The sequence below is a fragment of the Salmo salar genome, chromosome 07, assembly GCF_965601325.2.
Source record: "Salmo salar chromosome 07, fSalSal1, whole genome shotgun sequence".
In the NCBI taxonomy this organism is placed as follows: Eukaryota; Metazoa; Chordata; class Actinopteri; order Salmoniformes; family Salmonidae; genus Salmo; species Salmo salar.
The window spans coordinates 67151438-67172500 of record NC_138297.1 but is presented as its reverse complement, the minus strand read 5'-3'; the positions used below and the strand labels follow the sequence as shown (position 1 = coordinate 67172500).

The following is a 21063-nucleotide window of genomic DNA, read 5'->3' as shown; positions in this document are numbered from 1 at the left end:
GTTGCCATAGAACCCAGTCAGTAAACATAGAGGCGCGTTAAAGACACAGGGTGGAGGGATGCAGTGGTGTTACCATGGAGCTGGGGGGAGAGAGGTCTGTTTCAGACAGCAGGGAGGAGGGGAGGGGGAGGAGGTGAGGAGATGGAGGAGGAGACGAGGGGACAGAGGAGAGGAGGGGGAGGAGGAGAGGAGGAGACAGAGGAGTGGAGGGGGAGGAGGAGAGGAGGGGGAGGGGGAGAGGGGGGAGGGGGAGGAGGAGAGGAGGGGACAGAGGAGAGGAGGGGGAGGAGGAGAGGAGGAGACAGAGGAGGGGAGGGGGAGAGGAGGAGGGGGAGGAGGAGAGGAGGGGAGGGGGAGAGGTCTGTTTCAGACAGCAGGGAGGAGAGGAGGAGGAGAGGAGGAGACAGAGGAGAGGAGGGGGTGGAGGAGAGGAGGGGACAGAGGAGAGGAGGAGGAGAGGAGAGGGGGGGAGAGAGGAGAGGAGGGGACAGAGGAGAGGAGGGGACAGACGAGTGGAGGGGGAGGAGGAGAGGAGGGGACGGAGGAGAGGAGGGGACGGAGGAGAGGAGGGGACAGAGGAAAGGAGGGGACAGAGGAGAGGAGGGGACAGAGGAGAGGAGGGGACAGAGGAGGGGGAGAGGGGGAGAGGAGGAGGGGAGGGGGAGAGGAGAGGAGGGGAGAGGAGGGAGAGGAGGAGGGGAGGGGGAGAGGAGGGGCAGGAGGACAGGAAGAGTTGAACGCCCTACAGTACCCCCTCAAAGATATAAACACACTATCTACAGAAGAACACAAGATGAGAAGGTTGGGTTTCAAACCCTTCTGAAGTCAGCTAGAAACAACTGATGGTGATGATGACCACAGAGAATTTGAAGAAATTCTCAAAAGGACCAAGACATTTTCAATCTGTAGTCTGAGAGGTGCACGTGTGAAAAGTAACATCACACACAATGGGACCAGAGAGCTTACCGGACCAACTGAGAAGAAAAGACACCTTCACTCACACAGACGTTTGGTCTTTCTGTCCCAAAGGGGTCATTTTGTGATCTCTGTTCCTCTTCATCACAGTAGAGGTTCTCTTTGTGAGTGATGATGAGGCTATGTCTCTAGAATAGACTTGGACAGGTGTAGATCCTCTTACACTTGCTATAAAGTGACTTTTATGAAAGTTAAACTCATTATTTAAGTCTGTGATTTTTTGCCATGTCTTTGGAATAGAAAATAGCAAGAATGTTATTTGGTCTTTAGAATACAAAACGTTTGTTTACATTAACATAGTTTAAAAAACAGGCAACCATTAACATAATATCCATCTACCTCATGTCAACAAACTGAGACTGGGAACTTTTCCAGCCAGACACTTTGCCTAGCTACTGTATCGATCGTTCACAGCTCCGCATTCAGTAACTGCAACGCTGTGGCGACTATAAAGTCTAGAGTGCTCCTTCCCAGAGTTCTCCTTCTAGAGTTTTAGTCATTTACCTTTGGGTTCAGCACCAGTTGCTGTTCATCAAAGTGCAGCAGAGCCACGGAGTTCGACTGGGAATTATTGACGAATATCTGCAGACACGGATACAGCGAGGTCCCCTTGCAGTCCGACCCGCACGTGAACACGCACTCGAACATCTCCTCCGGTCTGAGCACGGACACCACCGTGCAGTTGGCCGGTTTGCTCTGCATGCTCTGTAGAGTTGGACTGAGCCAGCAGAACCCGAGGATAAAGAGGGACAGGATGCCACAGACGATGAGGAACAGTCCTAGTCGGATACTCTTATCCTCCGCCTCCGAGTACTCGTATGACACCCTCATTTTCGCCATTATGCTCCTCGTAGGTCTGAAAAGAGCTCGAAAGTGACGGAGAGGAGAGCTGGAGAGGGGGCTCTCTCTATATATATATATGCGCTGTGTTGCCCCAAACACTGGTAGCCTCTAGGAAAATGTCCCTTTCACTCAACCGGACTCCTCGCTCTCTCTTCTGTATGTTCTATTTCTTTCTCACCCCGGTGTCAACGAGGAGAACTTTGCGAAAGCGGAGCAGCTGCGGTCCAGCCTGTGCCTGCCCCCCTCCTCCCCTCGCTCTTATGCGCGTGATATCTACTTCATATCGCAACGGTCCGTAGAGATTTGGGTTTTGCTGAAAGGCTGGATGTTGCATCTGGGATTAGGTTCGGAGTGAATGCCCCTCCCTTGGCTGGCGATCAGATGTTGCGCAGCAGCGGTCCCTCGCCGTCCCTGGCTCCGACATCCATCACTTCGCTGTGGACAAACTGGTCTACTGTGTCCCTTTGGAGATGGAGACAGCTCTCTCTGGTCTGAGGACCAGCCTATATAACCTGAGGCGAGGAGCTTTCTACAGTTAAAAATAGGTCTCTTCTGCTGACACCAATGTTACCAACTTCATTACGCTGATTGGACGGTATTGTTTTGATGCATCACTACAGGGTGAACCTGTTGACAGTGTAGGCTAGCTAGTTACTGTTAACACGTTCAATAACACAAATAATGACCTACGTCATTAAGCTTTGGACACATGATAACTTGGCTTGGCGTACAAAAACAAAGCTTATAGTTGACCAATCAAAAAGCAAGCATTATGCCATGCGAGTTTTAACGTAATCAGCAACGATTACGGTGGTGTACGGTGCTCGGTGGCGTGCACGTGGCAGAAAAGCCTAAAGCTAGTCTGCATCTGTTCGTTCCTAGATATACAGAATCATTTTTGGGGCTTTCTTGAATAGCACATAGAAACACACACACACACATAAACACACGCACATAGCGTTTTATCGTAAGGACCATTAACCAGTGGTAATTCCATTCACTGCATCTTTATAGAGACCCAGTTTACTCTCTGAAATAGTTTTAGGTTTTTTTGTGAAATTATTGGAACACGCTTGTCAACTCAGATTTGTATCTTTTAATGGAAATTGACAAAAGTTTAGCAAGTGTAGTGTTGAATAATAATGGACATTGTTTTCATAAAAGATAAAAGTAATGACTATTTTTTATTAATTAAGGATTTACAGATGATGCTGACATTTAGATGCAGGGACAAATCAGTATCACTATAACCTACTACACAATCAACATCTTAACCTTCTCCCCAGGCTCAGTTACAGAGACGGCTGGACTGGGGATCCTACTACACAATCAACCTTGGTTACATCTTAACCTTCTCCCCAGGCTCAGTTACAGAGACGGCTGGACTGGGGATCCTACTACACAATCAACCTTGGTTACATCTTAACCTTCTCCCCAGGCTCAGTTACAGAGAGGCTGGACTGGGGATCCTACTACACAATCAACCTTGGTTACATCTTAACCTTCTCCCCAGGCTCAGTTACAGAGACGGCTGGACTGGGGATCCTACTACACAATCAACCTTGGTTACATCTTAACCTTCTCCCCAGGCTCAGTTACAGAGGCTGGACTGGGGATCCTATTACACAATCAACCTTGGTTACATCTTAACCTTCTCCCCAGGCTCAGTTACAGAGACGGCTGGACTGGGGATCCTACTACACAATCAACCTTGGTTACATCTTAACCTTCTCCCCAGGCTCAGTTACAGAGACGGCTGGACTGGGGATCCTACTACACAATCAACCTTGGTTACATCTTAACCTTCTCCCCAGGCTCAGTTACAGAGACGGCTGGACTGGGGATCCTACTACACAATCAACCTTGGTTACATCTTAACCTTCTCCCCAGGCTCAGTTACAGAGAGGCTGGACTGGGGATGAGATTAGTTCCATTCCAATCTCTGTTTCTAGCCACACATGCCCAGTTTGTTGTCCCTAATCTGTGAATATAACAGAGGCCATTAAAGTAACCTTCCCTGGACCTGATGACTGGCCTAGTCTTTCAAACCCGGGTTCAGTTGGATACATAAGGATTAGAATAGCAGAAACTAAGCATGACTGGTACCTTGGTTGCATCTTTAGACTTACAGCGCCGCCAGGCTCAATTGCTATACCGGCGTATAGAGAGAGACGGCTGGACTGGGGAGGATATGATTTCAGCCCCAATTCCAGTGGAGATTTTAGCATGTAAATCTTGGTGGGGCAAACTAAAACATTTTGGGGGGGGATGCATGCCAGCAAAGCCACTACATAACACAACACTAAACAATACATTAATTGCACTATAACGGTGACAAACGGTGCCCACAAACTGTTAGGGCCTACATAAAGCTGTACCAACAGCAGAGTCCCAACAGCAGTACCAACACCTTACCACTGCTACACCTGGCTATCAGCGGAGCCTTGTCTGGCAGCGAAACAGTTCATTCAGCCTCATTTACTGCCTTTAAAAAAAACATAGCTGATATGGCTGACTTGTTTAAACAAATGTGGTTTCTACTAAGAATTGAGATATTCAAACTATGGCATAAGGGGACGACAAGCGGATAAGAGGCGATCCGTAACTTCGATTAAGACATTAATGAGCGAGCTAGGATGGACGTAGTCAATATAACTATTTGTTCAGCACTTTTGAAATGTACAGCGACAGAATTCAGAACATGGGCCGTTCTTACAATGTTCTCCCTGAACACCAACTCAGAAGCGTAGGATAAATAAAGGGGCATATAAGCAGACAATGAAAGCTCTTACAATATTCAATGATGACATTTCTCTAAAACAGGTTATAGGCTATATAGTAAACCACTCTCAGCTGATAACCTTCCCTGAGACCTGAAGAATAGTGTTAGCTCCCCCAAGATAATGCCTAGACTTTATCCCAGCAGGCTAACACAGTCTTATGATCACGCATGAGACCTGGATTCAAACCAAGTCAGGCATGTGAGGATAGGATAGACTTTTCCAGACCAATTCTGATCTTTTTTCTACTAATTGGTCTTTTGACCAATCATATCAGATCTTTTCACATCAGATCTTTTTCAGAACTGATCTGATCTGATTGGTCAAAAGACCTATCACAACTGGGCTGCCTGTGCGAACGCAGCCTAAGTAACACCCACAATCTCATGGCCGGTGCATTGTATGTCTACATCATTACAGATGTAGGATCTTAATTTGAGCCAGTTTGCTATAGCATGAAAATAATCCTGCAGCAACAGGAAATGTGTATTATTATGTGAATTATAACAATAGGGGGTTGATACATTCTTTGTAAAGGGAAAATCAAATCTGAAATTACAAACTTCAGAAGCCTTTTAAAATCTCAAATACACGAGAAAAAAATTAAAAGTTCCCCTGCAATAGGGTGATCAAATGAACATCCTACATCTTTAATAACATCTTCAGGGGTCATTATGAACCTGCCAGACAGACAGATGATCTACACAGTTACAGTGATGTCATTGGCTGAGAGGAGACAGCGAAGAGCCAAACGGTCACCTTATCGGTTTTATAGTGTGACTGCAGCTCTGTGGTGAGGACATCAGACACTGATGTCATTTATTTAGTCCATATTGATTATTCAGTACTCTTAATCAGTCTAACTTAACCACGATGGACATGATCACCACAGACTGAGTCTAACTTAACCACGATGGACATGATCACCACAGACTGAGTCTAACTTAACCACGATGGACATGATCACCACAGACTGAGTCTAACTTAACCACGATGGACATGATCACCACAGACTGAGTCTAACTTAACCACGATGGACATGATCACCACAGACTGAGTCTAACTTAACCACGATGGACATGATCACCACAGACTGAGTCTAACTTAACCACGATGGACATGATCACCACAGACTGAGTCTAACTTAACCACGATGGACATGATCACCACAGACTGAGTCTAACTTAACCACGATGGACATGATCACCACAGACTGAGTCTAACTTAACCACGAAGGACATGATCACCACAGACTGAGTCTAACTTAACCATGATGGACATGATCACCACAGACTGAGTCTAACTTAACCACGATGGACATGATCACCACAGACTGAGTCTAACTTAACCACGATGGACATGATCACCACAGACTGAGTCTAACTTAACCACGAAGGACATGATCACCACAGACTGACTAACTTAACCATGATGGACATGATCACCACAGACTGAGTCTAACTTAACCATGATGGACATGATCACCACAGACTGAGTCTAACTTAACCACGAAGGACATGATCACCACAGACTGAGTCTAACTTAACCACGAAGGACATGATCACCACAGACTGAGTCTAACTTAACCACGATGGACATGATCACCACAGACTGAGTCTAACTTAACATGTGATAAGAGAATTATCTAATAAAGGTAAATGAATCAATAAACCATGATGAATTATTAGTCATACAGCATGGTTAATGAATAATCAATGTAATGATCAATGTAGGGATCGATTAGTCTGATTAGTTCCAGAAAGTCCAGGAACCACTGGAGAGGGAAAGAAATGTGTGTATGCAATTAGTATAGAGAGATAGAGAAGCAGATGGTCAAGGGAGTAAAACCTCAGAGAGTTCCTAACCTTGAAGGAAAGGAACAGGCTGAGCCAGAAGGTGATAAACAGTGTGAGAAGTTTATGGGGGTTGCAGGTCACCAACAGATTGTGTGTAAATGCATGTGCGTAAGTAAGCAAGAACTATATAATGACTGTTTTGTTATCCTGACGCCAGAACGTTCTCATGAATAAAGCTACAGAAACCTTTTGCAGAAAGCTGAGTCCTTGCCTAATTATTTTAACCCATTGTCTTACAAACCTTGGGCATTAGTCAAGGCGAATTGATTTTTGATTATTATCATCGAGATATAAAATTCTTATAACAATTGGTCTTTCGACCGGGATCTCAAAAACTGCCGCTGTCGTTCCAAGGAGACACCGAAACCGGGCGGATGAAATATCCGTAAATCAAAGACCTGGCCCTTTTCTGTGGGTTCTTTACAGGCCGGTGGCAAACTGGTACGCGACAGAGGTGGTGACGAGATTCAACGAACATTGAAAAACTCAGCTGCAAATTATAAGGTTAGTAGACTTTATTCATTGTTTTGGGGAATAGCACCTGTATGATTACATTAAATAAGGAATGAGTGGTACACCTGTGTGTCTGCGTTGCATGATGAGTGATACACCTGTAGGTCTGCATTACATGATGAAATGAGGAATACACCTGTAGGTCTGCATTGCATAATGGAATAAGGGACACAATTGGGTGTTGGCATTAAATGAGGAAACGATTGATGTGAGAGTGAAAGGCAAAAGCGATTGATGTGAGAGTGAAAGGCAAAAGCGATTGATGTGAGCGTGAAAGGCGGGAGCAAGTAGAGGATTTTAATGTACTCTGGGTGTTAGACGCTGGAACTATCCGGAAGGGAGTTTGTATCTGGTGACCTGTCTTTATAAGTTTGCGTGGAGAAAAATCGGTTTTAAAGGGAACCAAGTATTCTGTGCAAATGGAAGATAGGAATCGGGTATAAGTTCAAACAGGAAGAGGAGGGGTCCGAAATGACTCCACGGTGTCTGTGGCCACTACCAATATAAACTAGCTAAATGTTGAGTACCTAAAACGTAAAATTGGTGGAAAGACATTGGCCGGAAACGTAAATTGGAAGGCGAAATATAGTAATATAATTATGAGGGAGGAGGACAGAGACATGATTACATTAATATAGGTCGCCTGTCTAAATACGTCTAGAAGGGGATGGTCAGATCTTCCGGAGGCGCAACCTAGGTCTGATTATCCATGGGAGAAGGGAGACCTAAAATGGCGGAGTGAGATACAGATATTATTGTTAATTACATGAAGCAACAGATAAATAAGCTGTTAACTAGGGCTTTACGACCCCTGGAAGATAGTTTATAGTTGCATACGTATGCGACCTAATGTCCGATCAAAAGTCACCGCTATAGATAAAGTTTCAAGAAGGAGATACACATAGATTGTACAACACATAGACACATTGGGAAGTTTCCACAGGGGTACGAGGATAATTGCGTGTGAGATAGATAAGAGGGTCAAAAGCCATATACATGCGAGACCTAATGGATCTATCAAAAGTCATGAAAGAAATTATTCTGGGACCCTAGAGGAAATTACCAGTAGGGCATGGACAAAGAAAAATACACCACACACATAGAGATCAATAGCAAGTACACACAGATCGTAATTGAATCAGAGTTTTATAAATTAAAGCACATAGAATAAAAGATAGTTTAAGGTTCTTACGAATAATATTTCTAAAATTCTAGATTGGGAGAAGAAGCAGAATAAATACGAGTGTACTTTAACAACATGGGTAGTAAATCCTCTAAGGAGATCCCGGTATTGACGGGAGATGAACGCTTTATGCTGGGAAAAGATAAGAGGAACATTTATTTTGGCCCGAAATGGAGGAAGAAATACGATTTTGATGGATGTTTAAATGTTGAAAGATTGGAATTAATGATAAAACAAATACATAGGGTCTGTGGGGGTAAGATAGAGAAGCAGCGCACAGAGGGCCTTGACACTGCTCGGGTATGGCTAGCAGAAGCTAGAAAGAGAGCGGAGGGGGCCAAGAGTAAGGGAGTTACTAAGAATGAATGTTTGGGTAGACAGGAGCAGACAGAGAGGACTCCCACGGCTCCCACAGAGACAACATCTGAACCCAAATTATACCCCTCCCTGGCTGACCAGGGGTGGCGGGAGAACCCAGATAACGAGGTGGTGGTAGTGAGACTGAGGCAACCACATCAAGTGCCGCCCGTACCAATACCCCCTCCCCCATATGCTGGTCCTCAGGGAGCCGAGGGAGGTAGAGAGGAAGAGACACAGGGAGGAGGACAGGATTTAGCCACTTTATTGAAAAAGTGGATAGAAACGGAGGGAGAGAGAAAGATGAGAACTAGGGGAAGAGAGCGTGTTAGTGGTGCTGCACAACCCAGAGCCCTCAGTAGACTCGTTTCCCATAACCAAAGTCCGGATAGAGATAGACAAGAGGGAAGTGAGAATGATTCGGAATGGATAGAAGAGAAGGAAAGGACAGCCAGACAGTACCCTCTGATAGCCTTACCTAACCCCCGAGCTGGGGAGGAAGGACAGGGGCCGACACTGGAGGTATATAGAGCATGGACTCAGAGAGATGTAGCCAGGGCAGTAGAAGGGGTAGGACATCCCAAGACAGGAATGGATGGGTTCAAGAGAGATTTGGAGGCTCTGGCAGCCAACTTTAAACTAAACACGGGTGAAGTAGAGAGAGCAGTTAGACAGCTGGTGGGAAAAGATTGGGCAGCAGTTAGGGGAAATTGGGTACCAGGAAATGGGGATTTGATAGTAGTGCCCTGGGCGATAGATGGACAATATGTCGAGAAAATCGCACAGCTGTGTAATAATCTGAGGGACCACTATCACCGACATGCAGATTTCTCTAAGGTTCACGAGTGTAAACAAGAAGACAGTGAGACTATAAGCCAATACTTAGAGAGATTAAATGACGTGTTCAACGCTAACAGTGGGTTAATAGAACCCCCGATAGTGGATGGATTTGATGCCCCGTATTATCAGCAATTAAAAATTGCTTTCCTCAGTGGAATGCGTCCCGAGATAAGTCGCGCCATTAAACAGGACCTCATAGGGTGGGGGCTAGCAGATCTGAGGGAAGTAAAGAGATATGCTGTACACTATGAGCAACTTGGCAAAGGTGAGAAAGAGAAGAAGGAAAGGAAAGGAGCAGAGTATTTGATGACCACTCTAGGAGAGATTGCAGGGAATGGTAGAGGTGACAAAAGAGAACAGAATAGCAGGAAAGGAGAGAAAGAGGAATACAAGTGTTTCAATTGTCACAAGCTAGGACACCTTGCTAGACAGTGTAAAGCACCGTGTAACCGCTGCAGGGAGGGAAACCATTCTGGTAGAGATTGTAACAAAAACAGAGACAAGCAAGGCCAGACAGGGAGTAGAGACAGATACAAAGAGAAGGTCAGGCGCCCCCAGCCAGAGGAGGAGGAGGAGGAGGATGGGGCAGGACTAACTATGGAGAGCGGGGGAACAGACACTAGTGAGGGGAAGGACGATTTTCAGAATTTAGTTATAAACAGCGATTGTGAAGTTTTTGAATTGGCTACAATTGATTTGGCATTACAACAAGAACAGAAACCCTATTTGACACTAACAGTAATGGGAGAGAGAATCACATTTCTGTGTGATACTGGGGCGTGTCTTGTTTTCTGAGTTTTAATAAACAAATGAAATTCTTTTGATAGGGAATGTTCTGGGAACCTGGGATACAAAATGTAGATAAAGTTCTTAGCTTTAATTTGTTTAATGTAGTAAGAAACACGGTTCTGAAAGGGTGGTAATGACTTTTGACCCCTCTGGTGACTTTTCCTGTGTGGTCTGATCAGCCACATTGAAAAGCCATTTGGATGGTGAATTTAAGGTCATTGGTGATATTGATTTTAAGGGAATTTGAAGAACTGATAATTATGATGGAGTTAAAGTTCTTAGACACAATTGATAATTTGAACCAAATGAGAAGACTAAAAGGGCAAAGCCTTAGACTAAGGGTAGGCTTCTTTAAGTCTATTTTCCTAGAACAATAAGGGTAAAATAACTTTTCTTGGTGGAGTAAATCAGATTAGTCATTTTGATCTGATTATGTGATTTGAAAATATTTTATTACTATATTTTGTTGTGAATAAGTTTAATAATGGTAGACTTATGTCAACAGGACAGGGATATATGACATCTGTAGGTGATCCAAGATTATTGAGGGTATCGAGATAAATTTAAGTAGATATGCAATATCTAGACAGGTTGATTTTTCTAAAACTCAGGAGTGCAACCAAGGAGACAATGAGACATTTAGTCAATATTTGGAAACAACCCATATTATTTAAAAAAAGCTGGAGACAGATAGAAGGGCAGACGGAGAAATCCTCCCCTGCACTGCTGAAACCTTGAGGGTTGGGGAGTAGCAGGAAGAAAGGAGGGGGGCCAGCAGGAGTAGATAGGAAGAGAATTTGGTTCACTTAGCTTTAGGATATTAATTCATGGAGAGACTATCGGCTCCATAGGCATGTATTTTAGTTTTGATTTTAAGTTTATGTCTGGTAAATTCGCTAGGAGGAGATATGATCATTTTGTTGAAAGTAATGGTTACCCTAACTAAAAGGGCAATGAAAGCTTAGTTGGTTTCAGGTGTTAGACACTGAACCATTGCCCAGACACTATTCTGCACAGTGGGCCGAAATATAGTAGCATTGACTAGAACCGGTGAAATAAGAAAGGAGAGAAAAGTTACTATTTACACAGACAAGCACATAGACATTTAAAACCATACAAAGCAGCATGGATAAATCTTAAAGACGATAAGAACCTTGACAGAGGATTGTTAAATGATAGCCAAGGATGAAGGCCCCAGGGAGAATTGGACATGTGGAAAATGAAAGGGGGCATCCTACAAGAGAAGGTCTGACATAAGGATAATTTACTTATCCTACCAAAGACATTGTAAGGATACGCAGCAATATTGATACATAGGCTAAGCAATGTATCAAGGGGAGGGAGGTTTATTAGAGTAGTTAGGAAAGAGTGATGGCCTAGAGGATAATTACTTAAACCATTTTTATTGAAATTGACCTTATTGAGATATTCCGAAATGAGGGGAAGAAGGGGTGTTTAACAAGAATAGATAAGTATAGAAAATGGGTAGAAGCGTTCCCAACTTACTTGGTGGACATGATTATGGTAGCTAAAATATTAAGTCAAGATATTATCCCTAGAGTTGGTTTACTAGGAGCCATCTCTTTAAATGATGGATGACAGTTTAGCTAATCAGGTAGAGCCTATAGAATGCCAGAGTTAGAGATACCAGAACAGGTAGACATAGAAGTTGAAGAAATACTAGCAGAGCACATGAGAAGACTGTTTGTTAACCAAACCCGTATGTCCAAGATTTTGTGTCCAACAGGTGAATTACAGGAGAAGGTGATTCACTCAATTCAACCAGGAGACTGGGTGTGGATCCAGTCCCTGAGGAGAAAAGACTGGAAGCAGTCCCGTTGGGAAGGCCCATACCAGGTGCTGTTAAACCATTGCCTTTGTCATTAGAAAAGCTGAGAGAGTCACTTGGGTCCACGTTATCCACTGCAAGAAGGTATGTACACATATGACCACTGCTGATCACACACAGAGTTAGGAGAAGAACCGAGAACCAACAAGGTCCGGGGGTTACCTCCTTAACGAAGATTCCCTATCCCGACCGTTCATCACTGTGTGTGCTCCTAGAGGTGCGAGTATGGGGTGGTACCTAGCAGAGAGACTAAGGGCAGGAGAGGGTTGGCGGTTTTTGGGAAGAGTAGAGACTCTGAGCTGCATCATAGTTTTGGTAACCTTTCTGATACATTCAGATCCACCACCTTCTGGTACTAATCATAGGATACCGTTGTCATTGAGAAGAAGTAGAAGATAAACTATATAATACACTGATGAGTGACATACAGAATAAGGAATCAAAGAAGATCAAGATGTAGAATTTAAGGTAAACATTAAACAATTTCCTGGGGAAGCAGACAACTGTACAGGAATATGGGTTGGCCAGATTGAAGTACTCAGCCAACCCACCTCGGTTCACCTAAATTCCGGATGAATACCAGTGTTATAGATACAAGAATGGCACCGAGAACTAAGATGATTTTAATGGCTGAAAGTAATCGTTAATGTGACTGACTTAGGTTTGAAAGATAAATAGAAAATGTTTAACCTCACAGCACCTATAACTGATGAAGGGTGGGCTAGTACCAGCAAAGGACGCATACGACAGAAATTACCACAAAGGGTGGTTAGGAACTTGCGCCCCGATGTTATTGGTCCAACCAGCTCGAGTTAGTCATCTGAGGCCAGTTATAGGAGGCTAAAGTAGGCACAGGAGGAGTTTTGACCAGGATGGGAGTAGCCCTGTCTAGATGGATGCTATTGGCATCCTCAGGGATGTTCCAGATGAATACAAAGCTATGAATCAAATATGTGAAGACTTTAACACTACATTATTTCGGTGGTTGACAATAAATAGAATTGTGGATTGGATTAATGACATCTTTTATAATCAACAGAGATTCATGAATGAAAACGGGGATGCAGTAAAGAGGTTCTCTGACCAATTATCCACCACCCCCCTCATGACCTGGTAAAATAGACTGACTCTCGATATGTTATTGGCAGAAGAGGGCAGTGTAGGTAGAATGATTAGGTTCAGCGCTACACGTACATTCCTGATAACACATCCCATGTTTGGGAAATGGAAAAGTGTTGTAAGAACTGTATTATGGGCTGCTTTCACCTGTATGAGTGTGTTTGTGTTGTGTGGATGTTGTCTCGTCCCATGTGTGAGAGGTTTAATCACCAGGACTCTAGAGAGATCGATGACGCAGCAGATGGTGAGATATGGACCAATTCCGAGCTCCGATCAGTGGGATGGCGAATGCGGGCCTCCAGGCCAGGGAGATGGCTCTGTCTCTTTCAATAACGAGGAGCCAATGTTTGATGAAACAATTTTCAACGTTTTGATTGAATTTTAAACGTTTTGATAGACTGTTCCTTTAATGAAAATTATGATGAAAATCCTGAATCGAAGTGTCATAATTGGAAAGAGGCCTAGGACTGTCATTGATGGGTATAGGAGGAATAATTATGTATTAGTCTTGTTTAATCCTTGTATCACAATTAAATTCTATATAGCGTGTGATTATTGTATTTCCATATAGCGTGTGATTATTGTATTTCCATATAGCGTGTGATTATTGTATTTCCATATAGCGTGTGATTATTGTATTTCCATATAGCGTGTGATTATTGTATTTCCATATAGCGTGAGATTATTAGTGATTACTTATAGCATGTGATCATCATGGTGAATTAGTGAATCATTTAAGGGTGGAATTGATAAGAGAATTATCTAATAAAGGTAAATGAATCAATAAACCATGATGAATTATTAGTCATACAGCAGGGTTAATGAATAATCAATGTAATGATCAATGTAGGGATCGATTAGTCTGATTAGTTCCAGAAAGTCCAAGAACCACTGGAGAGGGAAAGAAATGTGTGTATGCAATTAGTATAGAGAGATAGAGAAGCAGATGGTCAAGGGAGTAAAACCTCAGAGAGTTCCTAACCTTGAAGGAAAGGAACAGGCTGAGCCAGAAGGTGATAAACAGTGTGAGAAGTTTATGGGGGTTGCAGGTCACCAACAGATTGTGTGTAAATGCATGTGCGTAAGTAAGCAAGAACTATATAATGACTGTTTTGTTATCCTGACGCCAGAACGTTTTCATGAATAAAGCTACAGAAACCTTTTGCAGAAAGCTGAGTCCTTGCCTAATTATTTTAACCCATTGTCTTACAAACCTTGGGCATTAGTCAAGACGAATTGATTTTTGATTATTATCATCGAGATATAAAATTCTTATAACAACATGATCACCACAGACTGAGTCTAACTTAACCATGATGGACATGATCACCACAGACTGAGTCTAACTTAACCACGATGGACATGATCACCACAGACTGAGTCTAACTTAACCACGATGGACATGATCACCACAGACTGAGTCTAACTTAACCACGATGGACATGATCACCACAGACTGAGTCTAACTTAACCACGATGGACATGATCACCACAGACTGAGTCTAACTTAACCACGATGGACATGATCACCACAGACTGAGTCTAACTTAACCACGATGGACATGATCACCACAGACTGAGTCTAACTTAACCACGATGGACATGATCACCACAGTGATCAATTCAAAAAATATAGTGACAACTCAAAACATGAATCTTTATATTGAAATTGTATTATAAAGTTTCTATTTGTTAATTTACACCCACACTAACAGATAGAAAATACATCCCAAGAGCAAAACAAATCATTACAGGTAACAACAAGGACCAAGTGAAGGAAGGGGAGGAGACGAGAGAGGCCAACAGAGCTTCCCTCATCAATACTATTGGACCTGTCCAGTATAATGTGATATGGCAGCCTTGTGACCGAGCACAGAGAGAGGTGTGTTCCACATGGCACCCTATTCCCTGTATAGTGCACTACTTTTGACCAGGGTCCATAGGGCTATATAGTAAATAGAGTGCCGTTTGGGACACAGACAGCGAAGTGCTGTGGTATTGATGGTCTGGCCAGTTGAAGGAACATTGCAAATGAGCTTGCAGCTATTTTCTGTTATTTAGGTCAGTATTTTCCACTCCACAGCCTGCGCTCCAAGTTTTGAGGCCCAAGTCATTAAAATGTATTGAACAACCCAGTTGTCAGACTACTGGTGTTCTACATATCACATCGGACAGCGTGTGTGTGTGGTTAACTATTTAACTAGCTGTTTATCAGTCTTGTGGTTTGGTGATAGAAGCTGTTCAGGGTCCTGTTGGTTCCAGACTTGGTGCATCGGTACCACTTGCTGTTAGGTAGCAGAGAGAACAGTCTATGACTTGGGGGTAGAAGCTGTTCAGGGTCCTGTTGGTTCCAGACTTGGTGCATCGGTACCACTTGCTGTTAGGTAGCAGAGAGAACAGTCTATGACTTGGGGGTAGAAGCTGTTCAGGGTCCTGTTGGTTCCAGACTTGGTGCATCGGTACCACTTGCTGTTAGGTAGCAGAGAGAACAGTCTAGGACTTGGGGGTAGAAGCTGTTCAGGGTCCTGTTGGTTCCAGACTTGGTGCATCGGTACCACTTGCTGTTAGGTAGCAGAGAGAACAGTCTATGACTTGGGGGTAGAAGCTGTTCAGGGTCCTGTTGGTTCCAGACTTGGTGCATCGGTACCACTTGCTGTGAGGTAGCAGAGAGAACAGTCTATGACTTGGGTGGCTGGAGTCTTTGACAAATGTTTGTCCTTCCTCTGACACCGTGTGGTATAGATGTCCTGGATGGAAGGGAGTTCGGCCCCAGTGTTGTACTGGGTCTTCCTCTGACACCGTGTGGTATAGATGTCCTGGATGGAAGGGAGTTCGGCCCCAGTGTTGTACTGGGCCTTCCTCTGACACCGTGTGGTATAGATGTCCTGGATGGAAGGGAGTTCGGCCCCAGTGTTGTACTGGGCCTTCCTCTGACACCGTGTGGTATAGATGTCCTGGATGGAAGGGAGTTCGGCCCCAGTGTTGTACTGGGCCTTCCGCACTACTCTCTGTAGCACTTTGCAGTCGGATGTCAAGCAGTTGCCATACCAAGCCAGTTGCCATACCAAGCAGCCACACCAAGCGAGAGGCACTTCCCTGTGGCTCAGTTGGTAGAGCATGGTGTGTGCAACGCCAGCATGGTGTGTGCAACGCCAGGGCTGTGGGTTCGATTCCCACGGGGGGCCAGTTAAAAAACAAAAAGTTACAAATAAAAATAAAAAAAAGAATGCGTGAAATGAAATATATGAAATGTATGAAATGTATGCTTTCACTACTGTTAGTTGCTCTGGATAAGAGCGTCTGCTAAATGACTAAAATGTAAAAAATTTTAAAAAAATGCTCTCAATGGTGCAGCTGTAGAACTTGTTGAGGATCTGAGGGGCCCATGCCAAATCTTTCCAGCCTCCGGAAGAGGTGTTGTCGTGCCCTCTTCACAACTATGTTGGTGTGTTTGGACCATGATAGATCCTTAGTGATGTGGACACCGAGGAACTTGAAGCTCTCGACCCGCCACACTACAGCCTTGTCAATGTGAATTGGGTCTGATGGCCTTCCTTTTCACTTAGAAACACTTCACACTGGTACGTGCCGGAATCTCAGGTCCTTTAGTGGAATATACAGGTCCTTTAGTGGTTTAGAGTCCATGTAGGAACAGTGGATCACTGAGTCAGAGTAGATGTCTTTGTTGGCAGTCAAGTGCCACTCCATTGTGACATTTCCATGGTTCTCTACCAGGTATTTTACATGAAGGACGTTCACTAAAGAATGTCCCATGACACATGGCCAGAGCAGAGATAAAACGTTAAAGTAGAGTGCGGGAGTGCGTTTGACAAAACATCAATTTCGAGTCTTTCTCGTCTTTTGTACGCTCGATAAGTTGGACACGTACCATTTCATCCTGCAGTGCCCAAAATTTCCCCGAGCTAGCTAAGCCCCGTAGATTTGCCACATACTGGTGTGCAGACTCCACAGGAGTTTGGTGGGACCGTAATTAGGGAGGACTGGCTCGTAGTAATGCCTGGAGCGGAATCAGTGGAATGGTATCAAATACATCAAACACATGGTTTCCATGGTTTCCATGTGTTTTACGCCATTCCACTTCTTCTGTTTCAGCCATCATTATGAGCCCTCCTCCCCTCAGCAGCCTCCACTGGCAGACTCACCAGGCAGCTGGTGGCGCCATTGGAACAGAAACCGACGGAGGAGGCCACTTTGGGGTGTAGAGCATTGTGTTTCCAAGAGGGCCACCGCATCGCTGTATTTTTCAGCATAACCGAGTGTCCCGAACACGCAGCTGTCCCTCTGTGCCTAGGCAGTGTAGCATCAGTGCTTTAAGCCTAGCATCACTCACGTCTTGTAAAGCCCAGTGCTAATGTACATTTCAAAAGATTGAATCCATGGAGACCATGGAACCTGGGGGTCACCAGGCAGAGAGAGGAAGGGAGAGGGTGGTGGTAGTAGGGAAAACATGCCAAAACCGTCTTGACTCTTGTAAACAGGAGAAGGACTTGTTTGCTCCACATCTCCATGTTCACACACTGAAGTTCCTTCTTCTCCAACAGTGGATTGTTTATGGGGAATTGGGATTAAAGGACTGCCTGAGTTACCTGTAATTGTTGTTCTAGACTTCATGTACAACACAACTGAAACCACTGCCACTACCACTGCTGCTATCACTGCTGCTACCGCTGCTGCTACCACTGCTGCTGCCGCTCCCCCAATGATTACTGCTTCAATGACTACTGTGTTATTTTCTGGTTCCTTGGGTAAGTCATCGGGTAAATTAAAGATGGTGAACTGTGTGGCTCCTCCCTCTTCGGTAAGAGTGCAGCTGTAGGTGTGATGGAAGGAGGCGTGGACCTTCAAAGTGCTGCTGATGTAAATCAGACCCTCAGCTGTGGTCCTGGTTGTCACCGTGGCCTTGTTGGTGACATCACCACTGTTACCCTCCATCCATGTCACAGAGGCTGCAGGATAAACCCTCAGTGTCACATGTCAGGTCTGCTGTTGAAGTCAATGGGCGAATATGTTTCTGTATATCTCTGTAAGGTGCTCTCACGGTGAGTGAGCATGTCTGATGGCCTTCCTTTTCACTTAGAAACACTGCACACTGGTACGTGCCGGAATCTCTGGGTCCAAGATTACAGATGTGAAGCTCAATGCGGCCCTCTCTCAGGCCCTCCCTCCTTAGCTGCACACGGCCTCTGTAACCCTGGTGTTGGGGTCCCTCTACACCTTTGACCAGACTATACAGGTCCTTTAGTGGTTTAGAGTCCATGTAGGAACAGTGGATCACTGAGTCAGAGTAGATGTCTTTGTTGGCAGTGAAGTGCCACTCCATTGTGACATTTCCATGGTTCTCTGCCAGGTATTTGACATGAGGGACGTTCACTAAAGAATGTCCCATGACACATGGCCAGAGCAGAGATAAAACCTTAAGGTATTCCCATGTTTTCATTCCTAATCATCGTTGATTGTGGTTGACCATCAAAAAATGGTTCTTCAAAGAAACTATAAGAATGACATGAGGAATAAAACAATGCAGACACATGAGAGATTTAAAACAACTTCCAGATCAAAAATATCTGTCAGCACTAATTTTGTATGTACTTTTTGTAGACACTTATAACATATTTGGTAAATACTGTTAAATCAGTGGGTTGCAAAGAACATACAGATGCCGTATCTTAATTGGATCATCCTGTTTGTGGCAGACCGCACAGTAAAAACTCCTGCCTACAAATATCCTTTATGCAAGTTAACACTCCTTTTGCACTATACCCATGGTGACACACATAATATATAAATGGTCACTTGTGGAATAAACACATAATATATACATGGTAACTTGTGGAATAAACACATGATATATAAATGGTCACTTGTGGAATAAACACATAATATATAAATGGTAACTTGTGGAATAAACACATAATATATAAATGGTAACTTGTGGAATAAACACATAATATATACATGGTAACTTGTGGAATAAACACATAATATATAAATGGTAACTTGTGGAATAAACACATAATATATAAATGGTAACTTGTGGAATAAACACATAATATATAAATGGTAACTTATGGAATAAACACATAATATATAAATGGTAACTTATGGAATAAACACATAATATATAAATGGTAACTTGTGGAATAAACACATAATATATAAATGGTAACTTGTGGAATAAACACATAATATATACATGGTAACTTGTGGAATAAACACATAATATATAAATGGTAACTTGTGGAATAAACACATAATATATAAATGGTAACTTGTGGAATAAACACATAATATATAAATGGTAACTTGTGGAAGAGACACCAGCTGGAATGCACATTTAACCAATCAGCATTGAGGATTAGACCCACCCGTTGTATAAATAAATGACAATGTGACACAAAGCTTTTCTTTCTTATATCATAAATATATATGTATCTTATATCATAACTTCAATGCAGAAATGCAGAAATAGCATCTTGACATCATCGTTTCTCTATGTTGGGTTGATGCATCATAGTTTACATTGTGACAGTCATTGGTATATCGTTTAGCTCAATCATTTAACTATAAATGAATCAGTATCGTTATCTACGAACAGTAGAAAGTTCCCTGTAATGTCTTGTTTACCTCCGTGTCTCGGCAGCTACCGGGAGCATGTCTGCAGTAAGGAAACCGGTTGGGACTACTATTCTGCCAGAAGCAGTAGTGATGGTGTCACTTTCGCACGGTAATGAGGAAACCTTCCAAATAAAAGTATTTCAATGTTGATAACTCCTTCAAAAGATAGGGGAGAGTGGGGTAAATTGAACCAAAAGGTTAGTTGAGCCACTCCTTGTTTCTAGGAAACAATACACAAAATTAATCATGTGACCAAATATTTAGGAAGAGATCATAATTTCATGGTCCTTTGTAGCTCAGTTGGTGGAGCATGGTGCTTGTAATGCCAGGGTAGTGGGTTGGATTCCAGGAACCACCCATACGTAAAATGTATGCATGCATGACTGTAAGTTGCTTTGGATAAAAGCGTCTGCTAAATGGCATATAAACAAAGCAAAAAAAGAAACATCCTCTCACTGTCAACTGCATTTATTTTCAGCAAACTTAATGTGTAAATATTTGTATGAACATAACAAGATTAAACAACTGAGACATAAACTGAACAAGTTCCACAGACATGTGACTAACAGAAATGGAATAATGTGTCCCTGAACAAAGGGGGGGTCAAAATGAAAAGTAACAGTCAGTATCTGGTGTGGCCCCCAGCTGCATTAAGTACTGCAGTGCATCTCCTCATGGACTGCACCAGATTTGCCAGTTCTTGCTGTGAGATGTTACCCCACTCTTCCACCAAGGCACCTGCAAGTTCCTGGACATTTCTGGGGGGAATGGCCCTAGCCCTCACCCTCCGATCCAACAGGCCCCAGACGTGCTCAATGGGATTGAGATCCGGGCTCTTCGCTGGCCATGGCAGAACACTGACATTCCTGTCTTGCAGGAAATCACCCACAGAACGAGAAGTATGGCTGGTGGCATTGTCATGCTGAATGGTCATGTCAGGATGAGCCTGCAGGAAGGGTAACCCATGAGGGAGGAGGATGTCTTCCCTTTAAAGCACAGCGTTGAGATTGCCTGCAATGACAACAAGCTCAGTCCGATGATGCTGTGACACACCGCTCCAGACCATGACGGACCCTCCACCTCCAAATCGATCCCGCTCCAGAGTACAGGCCTCGGTGTAACGCTCATTCCTTCAACGATAAACACGAATCCGACCATCACCCCTGGTGAGACAAAACCACGACTCGTCAGTGAAGAGCACTTTTTGCCAGTCCTGTCTGGTCCAGCGACGGTGGGTTTGTGCCCATAGGCGACGTTGTTGCCGGTGATGTCTGGTGAGGACCTGCCTTTACAACAGGCATACAAGCCCTCAGTTCAGCCTCT

The 21063-nt window shown here is 43.8% G+C and overlaps 1 protein-coding gene across 1 annotated transcript in view; it reads right to left on the bottom strand.

Moving 5' to 3' along the window:
- Positions 1-2861, bottom strand: part of LOC106576474 (calcium-activated potassium channel subunit beta-4) — a 58952-nt gene extending 56091 nt beyond the window's left edge. The window contains exon 1 of the mRNA XM_082977995.1: positions 1480-2861. Coding sequence (XP_082834121.1) covers positions 1480-1815 — 336 coding nt within the window. The 5' untranslated portion in view covers positions 1816-2861. The remainder of the gene's footprint in view (positions 1-1479) is intronic.
- Positions 2862-21063: the final 18202 nt, after the last annotated feature.